The sequence below is a fragment of the Carcharodon carcharias genome, chromosome 2, assembly GCF_017639515.1.
Source record: "Carcharodon carcharias isolate sCarCar2 chromosome 2, sCarCar2.pri, whole genome shotgun sequence".
Taxonomy (NCBI): domain Eukaryota; kingdom Metazoa; phylum Chordata; class Chondrichthyes; order Lamniformes; family Lamnidae; genus Carcharodon; species Carcharodon carcharias.
This window is the reverse complement of record NC_054468.1, coordinates 162983885-163002047: the sequence shown is the minus strand read 5'-3', so window position 1 is coordinate 163002047 and position 18163 is coordinate 162983885. Positions and strand designations below refer to the sequence as shown.

General features: G+C 49.2%; 1 protein-coding gene across 1 annotated transcript in view; it reads right to left on the bottom strand.

Annotated features, from left to right (window-relative positions):
* The window catches only part of pde10a (phosphodiesterase 10A), a 414859-nt gene that overhangs the window by 196177 nt on the left and 200519 nt on the right, over positions 1–18163 (bottom strand). The window contains exons 11-12 of the mRNA XM_041207024.1: positions 2396–2538; positions 1641–1733 (exon numbers count right to left, since the gene is read on the bottom strand). Coding sequence (XP_041062958.1) covers positions 1641–1733; positions 2396–2538 — 236 coding nt within the window. The remainder of the gene's footprint in view (positions 1–1640; positions 1734–2395; positions 2539–18163) is intronic.

The following is an 18163-nucleotide window of genomic DNA, read 5'->3' as shown; positions in this document are numbered from 1 at the left end:
CTAATTTGGGAAATTTTTCGATTTGAATTTATCATACCTTTTTAATGACTTCAGCTATATTTTTGTGAGTTATTTATGTAATCATATTCCAAAATATTTATATTGCCTTTAACCACATTAATTATCAGGACTTTGCTGTCATTCCATTTTTAATCTTTCAGCTATTTTTATTTTTGTCTCAGGCATGCATCCCTGTGACCTCCCCCTCCTCCTGCTCTTAATTCATTTAATGTTCTTTCTACAGCTTTGTTTGTCCTTCAGCTAGGAACTTGGTCCCATACTGGCCCAGGTGAAGTTCCTTCCTGTGCCAGTACGCTATGACACCCTTGCTCTCAAAAGAATCCTTTAACCATGTGGTAACTTCCATCATTTGTCAGTTTACAGGTAGCTTGGGTAATAATCCTGAGATTATTACCATCAAGGACCCTCAAACTCCTATCTCTTGTTACTTCCTCAGCAGGACATCCTCCTTGTTCTTTCTCATATTGTTCGTTAAACATTGGATCTCCTAATTCCTCTCCAAATACTTTTTCAAGTGCATCAAGATATCTTTTACTCTGACACCAGGTAGGCAACACTCTTTTTGGGCCTCTTGCTTGTGGCTGAAGAGGATGCTATCAATACCCCTAATGAATCTCCTATAACCACCATGTTCCTAGTTTGCTCCTTCCCTTTTGGATATCCTTCTGCTCTAGGGTACCTGGATCAGCATTGCAGTTGACCTCCCACAGGCTTTCTCCTTATCCTTATCCTCAAAAGGTGGCAAGTACACTGTACTTGTTGAACAGGGCTGCTGTCTGCATGACCTCCTCTTCCATCTCCCCTCGGTTCCTCCTATCCTGTTGACTGAGAGTCACTTCCTCACCTTGCTGTACCTGTGGTTTCCTCTAGGGTGTGGTCACACTGTGGAATAAACTATTCAGAAATTCCTTCCCATCCATTCTGTGCTTGAGTGTCCATCCATATGTTTTCTACTGCCAAGATCACCTACTTTCATCTCCATAATTTTGCCTTTCTCCCCCCACCTCCTGCTGCACATCTGCTGCTGAAATGCAAGTTATTCTTGGGTAAAAACCACAGAACAATAACTTAGTGCCCTGTACTGAACTGTCAGACACACTTTTACAAATCAAACTTTAAAAATAGAACAGGAATTCCCAACGGCACTCATTTCAAATTGGCGAGCAGCCCTGCAAGAGTGAATATATGAAAGAAGATTCTTAATTTCTGAGTAGGAACAATTTAAATACAGCTGCCTAAAATTAAGAGATGTAATGAGGTTCACATATTCACTGTTCAAGGCTTTCAAAAAGTTAAAGAAAATCACTTCATATCTTACAAATCTGGTGGTCAAGTTTAATCACCAGATTCAGTGAGCTAAGCTCCCAGAATGTAGGCATATACTCTGTGGGTGACCCTGTAAAACATAGTTGAAAAGATGGAAATAAAGTTCAAGAGATAGTCCTGGACAGAGATTTGATCGTGACCAATGACATTTTGAAGGTGCTATACTTCTAGCAAAATATGTTCGTGGTAACTCATAATTTGGTTCACTGTGCTTTCAAAATACTCTGCATTTGGTCTCAAACATCAGGCCACACATTAAAGTAATGATACAAAGTGCTTTGCACATGGGTTACCTGTTAAAACGTGGATCTGCATAGGCATCAGGAATATTAAGAACTTCTCCTGTTCGTGCTACCTGCCCAGCAATTCCTTTGTCAATAGAAAACCTAAGCAGCAGAAAAGAGATGTTGAGTTTGGGATTTTTCTTCTGTATTTAGAAGACAAGCTAACATAGCAATGAATCAGCAAATATCAAATGTTCTAATAGCTCTTAAAACTTTTGAGCAATAGGAAGTATTTAGTTTAGTATACCAAGCTACGTTACAAAGGATAAGAACATTCATAACCTGCCTCACAAATGCTTCAGGATATTTTGGAAGCTTTGGCATCTGTTCCTGCCTACTGAACAGACAGAAAGACATCTTGTCCAATGTCCTTTGGTAGTTAAAATAGAGACCATGCAATTGTTATGCGTGATACTAATATGCAAATATTTAGCATCTTGACTTAAAATTCCTTTCACTGCTGCGTCAATGGTTAATCGATTAAATAAATGTGTGAATACTCTTAAAATAGAAGATAAAGGAATTTTAGACACACATTCAGCATTCATATGTTACTATCACATAGCAAAATACAAAGCAGTACTCCTGTTATTACAGAACTGCAACAAAGTCAACTTTCAGTTAGATGACAGGGATATGAATTAGTACAAAGCTTAAAATTAACTTAATTTTTACTATTACGTTTAACTTTTTTCTTTATTTTTCTAATTTTCCAATGGAAAGTCTAGGTTATGTTCAGTGCTGATGATGCAGCAACTTGGTACCTAATCTCTTTGGTTTTCTTAAAGACTGGTTTTCCTTCCTTCTCTTCACCGATGTCAAACAAGTCTGAATACAACTCCTGTTTGGTGTGGTCAACCTGAAAGAATGCACAGCGATCTGCATTCACCAAATTTTTTGCATTTATCTGGGAAAAGAATTTAAAAAGATAATCAGTGGTAGGTGAAGACATAAGGCCGAATTTTTTCATAGTCGGGATAATTCCGGAGAAGTTTAAAAATGGTCGGCCATCCCAGACGCGGAAGTCTTGCTCCCATTTCTTGTCAATACATTTTTCGCCAGTAGGGAAAAGGGAACAGTGAATTGCATAGACACAAACCATAAATCTGTTGGTCCATTTGAAAATAGTTTAAACAATCCCCATTTTCGCTGTTTCAAGGGCCTCAACCTGCAGTGTGGAAGTCACGTATTTATAGAGGAGACATAAACGCACTTGAAGGGTGGATGAGGCCTGTTTAAGTGTCATGATCTGAAGTTATTTAAATCCCCAGCCCTTTAAAATGAAAAAAAAAGCTAAGTTGCAGCTGTCAGAGTAAAAAAAGCAAACACTGCTGGAGTGTATTGATTGACAAGCTATCTGGTGTAACAGAGAATAAACATTTACCATCTATTTCCACAGTTTCAATAGAATTCACTGATGAAAATTTCCCAATTATTATTATCATTACACAACTGAGCCCATTATGAAAGCTTGGCTGATCTTTGAACAGTCCAAAACCACTTATCTCAGCAGGGGTTGGGGGTGGTGAGTTCACATTTTGATTGACAGTTTTAAGATGACCTTAAAGGATTAGCTGTCCTTGAAATGGTTACTAAATAGAAGGTTTTTAATAACAGGTTGAATACTTCAATAGATTTAATGGCCTGAATTTTCCCCTTGCCAGGCGCGTGCGATCAGTGGGCCCAGGACCAGTCAGGAAACAAGCCCCCAACCGCAATCGGCCCACAACCTAGATGTCACGCTGGCTGCCTGATTAAAGCCCGCCTAGCATGAAACACAGCTTCCTAATGGTCAGTAGGGGCCAGGTAGGGGGCGAGGGCCTATTGACCACCGGCTCCACTGTTGGGTGGTTTAAAAAGGGCAGAGGCAGCTCCTTGAAGGCTGGCAGGGAAGATTCATATATTCTGCATTCTGGAGACTGAAGATATGGCCTCAACAGCGGCTGGAGACACCAGGCGGGAGGTCAGGTCAGGTGGGCACTCGGACCCCTGTTTCTTGTACGAGTGCCTTGTGGTGCTCTTGGAGGAGGTGGCTGCCAGGAGGGACACCCTCATTCCCAGAGATGGAAGGAGGCCATCGCACCAAACAAAAAAAGCTTGGGAGGAGATGGCAGCCAAGGTCAGCAGCCACGACGTTGTGTGGCACACATGGTTCTATGGGTGTAGTGTCACAAAAGGTTCAATGACCTGCTACTCTTGGGGTGAGTATCCTGTTGGCATGGATCAGTGTGGAGAAGTGTTAAGGGCTGGCCATCCCCCCATGGAGGTCAGAGATGAGTCTGGGTGCCAACTGTCAATCATGCTGGAGCTGGCTAAGGGGTGAGCCTTGGCTACTTGGACTGAGTGCCCTGTGGCTGGAGGGCCACAACTCAGATGTGCCCAGCAAGGTGTTCCTCAGGTGGGGTTGGCCAGGCTGCAATGGCACTGCAGTAAAGAGTGGACTAATCAATGCTCCTCTGTCTTTTCAGGAGAAGACAAGCCACACCACATTGAGAGGTCACAAACAGTCAGAGGCCCCCCAAACCTCCTAATATTGACTAGATTTGAGTAGGATGCCTTGGGGCTGGAGAGCCGCCATGCACCTCATTCAGCCAGTCGTGAAGAGCTGGGGTGTCAGACGAAGATAAGAGTGCAGTACACAGAGGTGAGAGTTTCGGATTGTGCAAATATTCTTGTGTAGTCTCTTAATTGATGGGAGCCTCAAAATTGGAGTCACCATTGATCATTGAAATACGATGGCACCATGATGCAGATCTCCATTGTCTCACCAGTGTACCTGGCATGCACAGTCACAGTGTGATGACTTTAACTAATGACATGTCTTTGTTCTCCCTTTGATTCACCAGCACACACTCGTTCGCAGGACCCCGAAGAGCCACCCCTGACGCCAGATGACTGCAGGGCTTCAGCTGCACCTGGTCTCTGAACCAGGCACCAACGCAGATACCAGCACCTCGGTGAGTGTTAGATCCTTGGCTAGAATGTCGGAGCACAGCGGTGAGGGTACCTCACACTCACTTGAGGAGCAGGCGGAGGCAGAGAGTGCCCAGGATGCTGGCAGTCAGAGGACTCCTGGAGACCAGGATGATGTTGAAGCGAAGGCAGATGACGAGCCTCTGGAGTTGTCCATTGAGCGGCAGATGCTGGACATCTGGTGGGATTTGCAGGAGGATCTGGCAGAGATCCATGAGGGTATGCATGCCATGGTCTCTGTTGTAGAGGGGTTCATGCGGAGCATAAGCGAGGCGTTGACCCTTATGGCCGAGCGCACTGCCTCCTCCATTGAGAGGGTGGCGACTCTCATGGAGAGGCAGCTCCAGGGACAGAATCAGAGGTTCCTGGTGGTCAGCACCAGTGTGGGAGATGGATGAGGCACCCAGTATCCCAGCTAGGTGCCCATCCATCAATGGCGAGCAGGGAGGTCCAGAGCAACCTCACATTGGTTAGAGGCTGCTTGTATTTTCTGCGGACTCCTCTCAGGGTGCTCTGGATGATGGCAGCAGCTCCTCCGCCCCTCTGCCAGTGACCATGGCATCTGATGAAGCTGCGATGACTGGGGAGACTCCAGCCGTGGCACTGGCCACTCCCTCCTAAGCAGGGAGAGAGCAGGCTGTCTCCAATGACACTGCCAGCTAGGGGATGGGGGTGCTGGGCAGAAGGTGGGGGTGCGGTGGGGGGGAAATGACAATGGGCATCAAGACATAGCACTCGTAAATGTAAGTTTAAGGCACCATGAGTACAAGAGGGACTGTTCACGGGTGGTCTTCTGTTCTGTAATGTTCTTTTTATATATTTACTGGTGTGGAAGTGAATGCCAGAGATGGTAATGCTAATTTGTTTTGAGTGTGAAAATTATATAAATTTTGCTTTTATCATAATGGCCTGAGTATGCTTCACCTTTTCTGGGGGCAGAGTACACCAGTGTGTAATGCTGGACATGAGTGGCTCTAAACTTATTGCACAGGCATGAGTGGACTTTAGGTTCAAATGAAAGAGTCATTTCAGACATCCTGGATGGAGGTGGCACCCCTGGCAAGAGAGAGAAGCAGATCTTTGGCAGTCTAGCTGAAGGGGTGTTGGATCAAGGTGTTCCTGCCTCCCTGAAGGATACAGAGGTCTGCCTCCATTCCCTCAGCATTCTCCTCACCATGCTCTTCTTCTGACTCACTATTGGATTCATCGTCTGTGGCCTGTGGAGCTGCCTCAAGATCCTCTTCCTCCAGCAGTCCCCCCTTGCCAGTGCCAAATTGTGGACAGCGCAGCATGCAACCATTATCAGTAACACCTGCTCTGGAGGGTATTGTATTGCTCCCCCTGAACGGTCCAGGCATTGGAAGCGCATCTTCAGAAGACCTATGATCCTCTCTATCATCGCCCTTGTGGAGGCATGACTCCTATTATAATGCTGCTCTGCCTCCATTCTTGGGTGGCAGAGAGGCGTCATAAGCCACCTTTTCAATGGATAGCCCTTGTCACCCAGCAGCCATCCATCCAGTCGGGCTGGAACATTGAATAGCCTTGGCACCTGGAAGTGTCTGAGAATATAAGCATCATGGGAGTTGCATAGACTTGCAGAATCTGTGTCTTGTGGTCACAAACTATCTGGACATTCTTTGGGCGGAATTTTCCCAGAATTGCACTAACTGCGGTAGCGGGAAGGTAAAATGGAATCCTACCCGTCGAGGAAAATGGCGGGTTTTCACGCTGTATCTTCCCAAGCCCACTTTATTATTTATTCATTCCCAGCAAACATGCAGTTTTCATGGCAGGCGGACTCTCACCCACTCGCCATCAGCCCGCTGTTGCATCATGCCAGCCGCCATCTTTAAAAGGCAGCTGCCAGCAAAGCGCTGATCGCCACCAGCTCAACACCACTGTCCGGGAGACATGGCCAGCAAAGGGAAAAGGAATGCAGTCCCTGCTTCAACGACGAGTCCTTTGAGCGACTGCTGGATGCCATGAAGGCCTGACTGGATTTGTTCTACCTTCGTTCTGGCCGCAGGATGGGCAGCAAATTCACCAACCCGGCTTGGGAGGCGGTGGCAGTGGTGGTCAGCACAAATGCCCTGCAGAGGACAGCCACCCAGTGCCGCAAAAGGATGAATGATCTCCTCCGTTCCACCAGGGTAAGTCACTCTTCTTATCACTCTCAACTCACACATTCACAAACCTATCACACATCCTTACTCACTGCCAGTGCAAGGGGTATCACCATTCATTCTTTAACACACACTGTCATTGTCCTCATCCTGTCCATGGGACGACTCAACACCCACACAGGCCAGGCATACTTATCATCTAGCCCAGCAGGCGTCCTGATTCACTCTCATCTCTGTCCATACAGGACAAATTGGCACACAAGGGGGAAAGGTCGCAGACAGGTGGAGGGATGCCGAAGATCAAGCTTCTGACAATTCGAAAACAGGGCCATCCAGCTGGCTGACGATGACTGGTCCTATGCTGATGGTGAGGTGCTGCTCTATCAAGTGAGGATCCAGCAATGCAACATCCATCAGACAACCATGTCATGAGTGATGTATCCTCTTTCACAGGCCACTGTCATGCACTAATTATCTACCCTTGCTTTCGCAGGCACATCTGCCAAACAGCCGACAGAGTCCTTGACCCAGGGCCTCCAATCAAGCCCTGAAGAAACCTCTGAAGAGGAATCTGAAGGCACCCTCCCTGAAGCTCCATCACAGCGCTCACCCACACCCTCCACCAGCACAGCCACATACACCTCGGTGGGACCTAGCTTTAGAATAACCTCGGGATCACAATCTGGTGAGCACATTGCACTTTCTGATCCACAGCATGCAGAGGCAGGGACTTCCCAGGTCCCCGGCACTCGGAGGACTGCTGGAGGCCAGAACATTGCGGAGTCCAAGTCAGATGACAAGCCTCTGGACTCGGTCATGTCACAATTGCTGCAGCTGTAAAGGCAAGTTAGGGATATCCGCTGCACTCCTCAGATTGCAAGGGTCGATGGAGGAGTCTGTCCCTCTTCAGGCTGAGGTGATAGCGCCAGCATTGTAATGCACCGAGGTCAACACTGGTAGGATGGCGGCCGCCATGGAGACCTTGGTCCAGAATGTCATTCCTTCACTGCTATGTGGGCTTAACTCCTTCGTTGATGCCATAGTTGGTCTCCAACAGTGTGTATGCAATATGGGTGCTGGGAAGCACGATCTCACTCCAGCTACCCCTTCTGCTCACGGAGTCAGCCATGGGTCCTTGGGCACCCAAAGGGAGGAGGATCAGCTGGTGCATACTCCGGGACCATCCATCTAGGTGACTCTGGGAGGGACTGACCCATCTGAATCTCATCTTCCTGTGACCTCTGCAGCTCCAGCTTCACAGGCCAAGGAGGGTGCCACTGCCACCCAGCAGGTCCCCGAAAACAGGCCAGGGCCCTCCAAGTCTTGGCCCTCCAGAGGAAGTCTACCAAAGTCATCACAGACAGGGCATCACAGTCAGCAGGATGCCCCCACCTCTACTGTGGATGTCTGGGGAGCACCAAGACATAGCGGCAGGGTTAGGAAAGTTAGGTAAAAGTAGTTGCACAGCTTGGGCATGGGTGTTGATCACTTGTACATACTGTTCATTATCGTCAATAAACTCCTAAGAATGTCTCCCTGCCTGTGGCTCCTCGTTCTGATGAGCAGTGCTCTTGTCACTTAGATGTGAAACCTTTCTGCATAAGATAAAGGCAGGTGTCTCAGTCCAGGGTATCTTTGTGTTCTGTACGGCCTTCAGACCACCGTGACGGTCCAGCCTCAAACTCCCTGGAAACATTACTCATATCTGCACCTCAGCGGTGCTGTTGCCAGAATGGAGTGGGCAGGTGCCACAGAGTTTTCTCATACGCTCTATGTGCTCTCAACACCTTTAAGGTGGGGCTGGCCCCCATCATACCAGCATCTGTGACCAGTGATGCTGTGCACCAGCTCCTGAAGGGCTGAGGTGCTGAAGGCATCAGATGCATCTAAAGTTTCATGGCTGCATCTCTGAGGTGGTCCTGATCATGGAGCGCAAGTGAGCTGCCCTCGGCCAGACAGGAACCAGACATTCTCAGAGGCTGTGTGAAGATCTATGGAGTGTCCTCACTGCATGTTGTCATCATTCTTCTGTGACCGAGCGACTATTAGATTAGGGCCTCTACTGCATCTCCATGACAGGAGCATTCTCACAGAGGCGCTGCCATAATCCAGACTGGCGTCAAACATTCACAACTGCGATGTGAGGATCTATGGGGACATCTCACTGTAAATCGTCATCCTCCACAAATCTGGCAGCTATGAGAGCCTCCCAAGCTCGCTTGCCTTGTCTAGCCAGTGCAGGAGCCTCATCCCCGTCATCGTCACCACTGAGGACCACCTCATCCTCAACCCCGTTCGCATCCTCCTCATCGGAGGAGATTTGCAGCTCTTCCATCTCATCCTCAGCCAGCTACTCTCCCCAATGCAGTGCCAGGTTGTAAAGGATGCAGCAGACAACGACGATGCGTGACACCCTCTGCAGACTGTATTGCAGGGCTCCACCAAACCTGTCCAGGAACCGCATCTTCAGCATCCTGATGGTCTGCTCCACCAAGCTGCGTACTGCTGCAAAAGCATCATTATAGTGTTCCTCTGCTGCAGTCTGAGGCTGCCACACGGGTGTAATCAGCCACGGCTTCTGCGGGTAGCCCTTGTCCCCAAGGGGCCAACATTCCAGCCTCTGTGGACCCTGGAAAACTGCCGGGATCTGTGATGTAGGAATTGTGCAATCTCCCTGGAAACTGTGCACACACCTGCAGGATGCATTTCTGGTGGTTGCATACCAGCTGCATGTTCAGTGAGTGGAAGCCCTTGCGGTTGATGAAGTCCACCGAGTGCAGCGATGGAGACCTGAGCGCCACATGAGTGCAGTCAATCACATCCTGCACCTGTGAAAATCCCGAGATCAGGGCAAATCCAATGACTCTTGCATCCTGGCTGGCCCGGTGCCGGGCAAAATGCACAAAGCTGTGTGCCATGGAGAAGATGGCATCCGTGATCTCAACGACAACATTTGTGGGTGGCGGATTGTGAAATCCCATAGATTTCACCTGTGGAGCCCTGAGAGGAGCCACTGGCATAGAAATTGAGCGCTGTGGTCACTTTCACAGCCTCTGGCAGCAGATGCCCTCCATGTCCCCTGGGCGCCAAGTCCACAGTAAGTGGCAGATGTGAGCCACCAGGTCCCTAGACATGCACAGTTGCTGGAAACACAGGTTCTCAGTTATCTGCAGGAATAGCAGGCACTGTCTATAGACCCTGGGTGTCGCTAGGTGCCGACCAACCACGGCTCACTGTCACTCCTAGGCAGCATGTGCGGGAGCCCCTGCTGTCCCTTCTTCATGAGGTTGTTGCTCTTGCCTTTGTACAGCCAGGAACCTCAGTCGCTCTCTCCTCCATCTTCTACGGTCTCTGTAGGCCATCCGGCATACAGCTAGGTCACCAGGATCTATGATCCTGACATGGTCCTCCTGCAGCATGAAAGAGAGAGAGGTGTGGTTATCATGGCTGTACTTAGCATCTTTTATGGCCCTGTGTGACCGCCCCTTAATGCTTCCCGGAGAGTGTTGGTTACCCCTTGGATGGCCAGAGATGAGTGCACTGCATGGCTGCCCTGTCAGCCTGAGACATGGGGGGCACTGGTCCAAATCAGGATGCTGAGATTGCAAGGGGCTGTGATCACCTCCAGCAGTAACTGCTACATGGCCCGCGTTGGTGAGGAGATTGTACAACATGTGAAGTCCAACTGCTCTGCAGTCCAATAAAGTGGTGGCGGACTCGAACTCTGTGCCGGGGGGATGGGGATTGGTGGGGCTGGCGTAGATAGACAATACGGCAGGGTTCCAAGACTCTGCCGGGATGGTCTTTTAATTATATGCTGATGTATTACAATTAGCTCCCTGGCGACTGATGCAGGAGACGTGGCCTGCCGTTGGCGGGCTGAGCAGATGATTGCAACCTACCTTCACGCCGTCGTGAAGCAGGTCACACCATATTTTCCACATATGCCACCTATCATGCCTGCCACCAGCGGGCTCAGAAAATTCCTCCCATGGAGTGGAATCCCTTCCTGTTGATGAAGGCACCCGGCTGACCCGCTGGCTCCTTGATGGCCACGTGTGCAGTTGATTGCACTCTGAATGCGGGGGAACCCAGCAATCGCTGCAAATCCTCTGGCTCACTCAGCCTGGCTGGCTTCGTCCATACGGAAGTGAATAAATGTCATTACCCGCCTGAACAGAGCATCAGTCACCAGCTTGAAGCTGATTGGGAAATTCCACAAAGATCCCCCACTGACCCCTGAAAAGAGCCGGAGACATAGAAATTGAGGGCCACTGTGATCTTCAGGGCCTCTGGAATGGGGTTTCTACCAACACAGTTAAAGACAACCTCAGGCCCAATCATCTGACAAATGGAGGTCACAGTCTCCCTGGAAGCAAAGCCTTCTTCAGCATTGTGCCTCGAATATATTGAGGTAGTTGCATCGCTGCCTGTAAACTCTGGCAACAGGATAGTGGTGTCTTCTGTGGCCCCTTGTGCTTTGGACTAACTGCTGGCCCTGCACCCCTTGTGTCAGCTTCTCTCCTCCCATAGGTCCCCCCACTGGAAGCTGCATTGGGAAACCTGGCCTCCTCTCCGTTCTGCCCCTCTGTTCCTCCTCAGAGGAGGTGCCTCCAGCGGAGGGCACAATCCCATTACCAGGGTTACAGACGGCTGTCTGATACCTGGATGGGTCCACATGGGCAAAATCCTCTGGGGACCTTGGGGACACCAATGAGTCCTGAAATGAAGACTGGAAACGCTAAGAATGAAGCTCAGAACTGAGATGAAGCTGTCAAGTTCCAATACGCAACCAGCAGCAAACTGTCTCCTAAATGCCTCACTACTCACAATGGCAATGCTGCTGACCCTTTTTATCCCGTCCTTGGATGTGGTTTTGCAAAATGTGGGCTGCCTGCCTGCCCGTGTGACAAGCACAGAATTGCGCAGGCAATGTAAAATCTGGATCAATTGGGTTTTTAATGGCCTTAAGTGGCCATTTAATTGATGCTGGGCACGGCTCCGCTGACCTGAAGATTGTGCACATGTGGGATAACATTGGGATACACGCCCAATATCATCTCACGTGATTTTCTCTCCGATCACCCGCCCACTCGCGAGACCTAAAATACTGCCCAATGAGTTTCATAAATGAGGGTTTTTTGCTATATCAAGCCTTTTATAAAACTGGGTTGAAGTAATTGAGGTGGGCTTTCTAATCAGCTTGCCTCAGCATTTGCCTGCCTCGGCGGCCGTCTCTGAACTGCCTCCAGAGGTGCCTGACTCACACCTCTTCCTCGGAGTGAAAAGTGCATGTCGCGTGGCCCTTTATATCGAAACAGGTCTGCTGAGTTTGGAAATTTCCCGACATAAGCCACCCACCTGCATAACAAAAATCTGGCCCTTAGTGACAAATAAAATGATCCAACGGATGTTTTGATGTTGGGAATATTGCAATATCACTTTAAGAGAATATGCAAATAATGTACACGTCAAGAATGAGAGCTCTATTAGGTTGTTAGTTTACTTTATTTTCATCTCCACATGTCTCCTGCTTGGAGGCTTGAAATATGAGGTGACATGGAAGGCGCATGGGGGTGAGGTGACATGAATGAATCGTGGGGGTATGAGATAGCATGAAGGGGGCATGGGGTATGAGATGGCATGGAGGTGTGAGGTGGCATGGAGGGAGCATCGGAGTGGGAGGGTGGTGAAGGAGTCAGGTGAGGGCTAAAAGGGCCTAACAGCCTTTTATAAAACTGGGTTGAAGTAATTGAGGTGGGCTTTCTAATCAGCTTGCCTCAGCATTTGCCTGCCTCGGCGGCCGTCTCTGAACTGCCTCCAGAGGTGCCTGACTCACACCTCTTCCTCGGAGTGAAAAGTGCATGTCGCGTGGCCCTTTATATCGAAACAGGTCTGCTGAGTTTGGAAATTTCCCGACATAAGCCACCCACCTGCATAACAAAAATCTGGCCCTTAGTGACAAATAAAATGATCCAACGGATGTTTTGATGTTGGGAATATTGCAATATCACTTTAAGAGAATATGCAAATAATGTACACGTCATCGCAGAATTCGGATGTAAGGCAGCAAGTGACCAGCAAGCTGTGTTGCTGTTGCTGTTGCTCTTGAAATTGGTGGTCGTTGCTGCTGTGTACGTTGAATCCCTATAGTAGACCTGTTTGTTGAGCTCTCCCATAATGTGAATATGCATTCGCTCTAGACTTCAAATAAGTACAACCTCCTTATTGTTTACCAATTCTGTGTGTAGTTGGTGAGTTTGAATAAAGAAGTCAGAAACACAACAGGGAATGGCTGAGATGTCAGTACAGTGGGAATCAAATTGGAGGAATAATTGGGACTTTTGTGATTTCACAGCATAGAAAGTTGGAACCCTGTGTCAAATGTTTTAAATGTAAAGAACAGTCTTGAAAAAGGTGTCATGTTTCTCAGCATCATCAAACCTCTATACAATGTAACCTGTCAGCATCAATATTTTATGCAATTCTCCATTCTTGGGGTGAGATTCTGTTGGCTGTAATTATATCTTTTGTAAACTGGCTCAGGTCCAACTAAAATAAACTAATATAATGCAATAACATATGATTAGTAATACCAGCAATCAATAAATTGAAGTAATGCGTCTTCAATTAATTATATATTTTAAAAATTATGCTTATGCACTCTTCCCATCAACTTTTTCCATTATAAATTCATGTGTTAAGATTTATGATGGAAAGAGTCACATAATGGTAAAAGGAGCTGAGGAAGATTAAGAGTTTCTTGGACAAACACCATCAAAGAATGGGTAAAGATGAGCTATCATGAGGCAGTGCGGACAGCTTACAGTAGAAGCGCCTGGCTCAACACTGCCTTCCAACCCTCGGCTAACGGAGACAGTGATGTGGCAATGACTGTATTGCAGCATGCATCTGATCATGCTGATCTTAACAAACTCCAAAAAATTACGTGGCCAAATATGAGAAGCTTATTGCCAATAATGAGCAGTTGAAGGAAAATCCAATTGGTGGAGAAGCAACTTTCACACGTGAAATATGAGTTTCCAATGAAAGACAAGAATTGATGAGAACAATTGAGCATCAGTCACAGGAAGCAGAATACTTGACTGAGGACTTGAAAGAAGCAAATTTAACAAAGGTAGATCCCTAGTTAAAACTTGATGAACTTCAAGTAATCAAAATCTCTATGAAGTATCATGAAAAATGCCTTGAACAAGAAAAGGAATTGTTGGTGAATCAGAACAGTTGATTGAATGCAGAATTAAAAGCTTAAGACTGATGAACTGTTAGAACTTCGTTGTGAAAAGAGCAATGAGATTCTTGAACCTTAACGCAATCTGGAGAATATGAAAGATGAGATGTGTGGTATGGAAGGGCAAATTCAGACTTTAAAAGCAGGCAGGAAAAATGTTAAGAAACAAGTTGAAGATCTAACGAGTGAATTGAAGAAGTCTAAAGAGCAGTCAGTAAACATGGAAGAAAGATTCTGAAAGTAACTGAATGTCCATGCTAATTTGTTAACCTTGTATAAGGGTTCCACAAATGACCCAATTGAGCAAAGAACTGATCCAAGGGGAGAAATTTCCCCATGTTGGGCGGGCTGAGCGGGAGTGGGTATGGTGGAGGCGGGTGTGGACCCAATTGCCGTCCGTGATTGGGTCTGCGCCACCATTTTACGCAGGTGGGCCAATTAAGGCCTGCCCAGCGTATTTCTTGACTCCTGAGGATAGCAGGAGTCGGCAGGCGTGTGCAGACCGCTGGGTCCAATGGCGACCCGGCAGCCTGTTTAAATGAAGGTCTGGCAGCCTTTGCAAGGCTGCTCACAATGGCCATCAGAAGAGCGTAGCAGAGGGATACTGTGCAGCACATGGAGGGTAGGCCAGAGGGGCAGGCCAGGCCAGAGGGCAGGACAGCAGGTCAGTGTGCCCCTCATTTCTCAGATGAGTGCCTAGCTGCCCTCCTGGAGGAGGTGGCAGTGTGGCGGGAGGTCCTGATTCCGAGGGACGAGAGGCGGAGGCGTCCCCACCTGACCAAACATGCGTGGGAGGAGGTGGTCGCGAGCTCCCATGATGTGGTGTGGCGCACATGGGTCCAGTGCTGTAAAAGATTCAACAACCTCCTGCACTTGGGCAGGGTGAGTACCATTTTGGCTGTGGTCACTTAATGTAGCCGTCACCCTTTCCCCCTCCCCCGCAACTCTGAGTGCGGTAATGGCATTGAATCCTTCATGGCATGTATCCCTCGCTGGGTTTGGTAGCAGACATTGCCCATGTCTAGTTCACCCTGAGAGGATTGAGCTAGGATGGGTTCTGCACCTGCAGCATCTGTGACACTGATACCCAGAGTATAAAATGGGGGTGAAACTCAAGGATCTGCACCTAGGCATAGTACTGGAACTGGGAAGCATGTCAAAGTCAGGGTGCTAATATGCTGGGAGGGGAGCTTCCAGGTGGCGGGGCACCAATCCATCTGCTGGTCTTTGCGCTCCACGTGCTTGGGTCTCCTTGCTTAGCAAGGTTACACCTTGTGGTGCCACATGTGAAGGAGGCAGCATTTGGGCAAGGGGGGGTCAGCCCTGGCTTCTTTGCAAGAGTGTGCGGCAGCTGCGGGGGTAACGAAGAACTGGAGTCCTACAATGTCCCATTCTGGCTGGGTTGACAGGGATGTGATGGGAAGCCAGGTACAGGCTGGACTAATCAATGCTCTTCTCTCATTTTCAGGAGAAGATTGGGCACAATTCCACAGAGCGGATGTGCACTGGCAGAGGCCAGGCCCAATTGGTGATCCTGACACCTTTTAAGCAGCAGGCCATGGATCTGGAGAGAAGCCATGCACCCAGGTCCAGTAGAGGCGGTGAGGCTGGGGTGCCACGGGGAGGTATGTTTGTCGAGCACTCAGGTCACCACGCGTGTCCCAGAAGCCATGGCACTACTGAATGCTCAGTGATTGAAGTTTGCAACATGGGTTGACCATTGATCATGGAATGATGAAGGCATAATGATTGGGCGAACCGGCATGCAAATTGACATTGTCTGCACTGTAACTAATCAAACGTACTTGTTCTTCCTTTCAGCATCACCATAGCAGGGCCGGGAGGAAAAGGCAGAGGGGCCACCTCTCACACCTGAGGACCCATAGGAAATCGACTCACCAGCATCACACCATCTCTGCCAGGCAGGCACCAGCGCAGATACTAGCACCTCGGCACGGCGGTGAGGGCACTTCACACTCGCTTGAGGTGTGGGCAGAGACACAGAGTGCCTAGGGTGCCAGCAGTTGGAGGACTGCTGGGGACCAGGCACATGCTCAGTCGGTGGTTGATGATGTCGTCCCTGAGGCAGCAAATGCTGGAAGTGCAGCAAGGCATGTGAGAGGATCTGTCGGAAATACATGAGGCAATGTGTAGCATGGTGCCCGTGCTTGAGGAGTTCACGCAAAGCATCACTGATGCAATGAGCCTCATGACCGAGCGCCATGCTTCTTCCATGGAGAGAGTGGCGACTCTCATGGAGAGGCTCCTCTAGGAGAACAATCAGGGCTTCCTGGGGTTCCACTCGGACATACAAGCCCTCACAATGACATTGACCTCAGCTGATCATTGCCGTGTGGGAGATAGTTTGGGCACCAAGTATCCCAGTTCAGTGCCCATCCATCTACGGTGAACAGGGAGGTCCGAAGCGACCTCACGTCGGCGCAGCAGCTGCCTGTCATTTCTGCGGGCTCCTCTCAGAGCGCTCCGGATAGGGCAGCAGCTCCTCTGCCCCTCTGTCAGTGACCGTGGCACCCAATGAGGCTGCAGTGACTGGGGAGAAGTCAGCTGTGGAACTGGCCCTTCCCTCCCAGGCAGGGCCATCAAAGGCTCCAAAGGCCAGAGGACGGCTGCCAAGGTCATCGAGGCCAACAGGGCAGCATGGTGAGCAGGCTGTCTCTGATTCCAGTGCCAGCGATGGGACAGTACCTAGATGTAGCACCCGTAAGCATAAATTTAAGGCACCTTAGGCACACCACGGTTTTCTCACTGGTGCTTTTATGTTGGCCTTTAGTAGCTCACTGAAGACTTGTGTGATGTGCAACACCTGTTTTTTTGGCTTATAAAGATACATTTGTTATCTCAATAAATTTTGATATGTTGCCATGCCTCAGGGCAATAACTTACTTCTGCAGGTAGACGAGAACCCATGATGTTATGAGTGAGTTGTCTGACATTGAGCTTTATTGAAAAGGGTCTTAGTTAGTGTTACTATCCAGGCAGAGTTAGCACTCAGGTTTCAAGTATGGAGCCTGCAGCCCTGGCATGTGTTGAGGGTCCATCTATGGTGAGCTAGCTGAAGGATTAAATCCTCCCAGGTATCCCTGCTCCCTGCAGTATGCCCGGGTCAGTGTCTAGCCCATCAGCATTCTCCTGTGTGTGCTCATCCTCGGACTCACTGCTGGACTCATTGTGTGCATCTGGAGCAACTGCATCCACATATTCCTCATCTACTGTGTCGTCCCTTTCCAGCGCCAGATTGTGGAGAGTGCAGCATGTAACCAAGTGACATACGATCTGAGGGGCATTGCAGTGCGCCCCCTGAGCGGTCCAGGTATCGGAAGTGCATCTTGAGAAGATCGATGGTTCTCTCCACCACAGCTCTTGTGGAGGCTCCTATTGTAGTGCTCCTCAGCCTCTGTCTTGGATGGCGGAGAGTCGTCATGAGCCACCTTTTGAGGGGATAGCCCTTGTCACCCAGCAGCCATCCATCCAGCCGAGCTGGAGCCCTGAAGAGCCCCGACACCTGGGAGTGTCTGAGGATGTAGGTGTCGTGGGAGCTGCCTGGGTACCTTGCACAGACTTGTAGACAGCATCCTGTGATCACTCACTATCTGCACGTTCATGGAGTGGAAGCCCTTCCTGTTGACGAAGGCACCGGGCTCATCTGCTGGTGCCTTGATGGCCACGTGTGTGCAGTCTATAGCACCCTGGACACGGGGGAAGCCAGCAATCATCGCAAAGCCTCTGGCTCGCTGTGTCTGGCTTGCCTGGTCCCAGCGGTATTGGATGAAAGTCAATGCACGCCTGAATAGAGCATCTGTCACCTGCTTGAACAAGTGTGGACAGCTGACTGGGAAACTCCGCAAAGATCACCCACCAACCCCTGGAAAGAGCCGGAGGTACAGAAGTTGAGGGCAGCTGTGACCTTTAGCACCTCTAGCAAGGGGTGCCCACCCACACAGTTTGTGCAGATCTCAGGATCTATCATCTGACAGATGGAGTCTCCCTTGAGAGACAGAGCCTCCTTCGGCACTGCACCTCAGACCTGTAAACCCTGGCAGCAGGATAGTGGCATCTTCTGCGGCCCCTTCTGCCTTGGACTTCCTCTTGGCCCTATGCCCCTGGTGCCTCCGCCTTGCCTCCCAAAGGTAGCTACCCTGGAGGCTGAATGTAGACTGCTG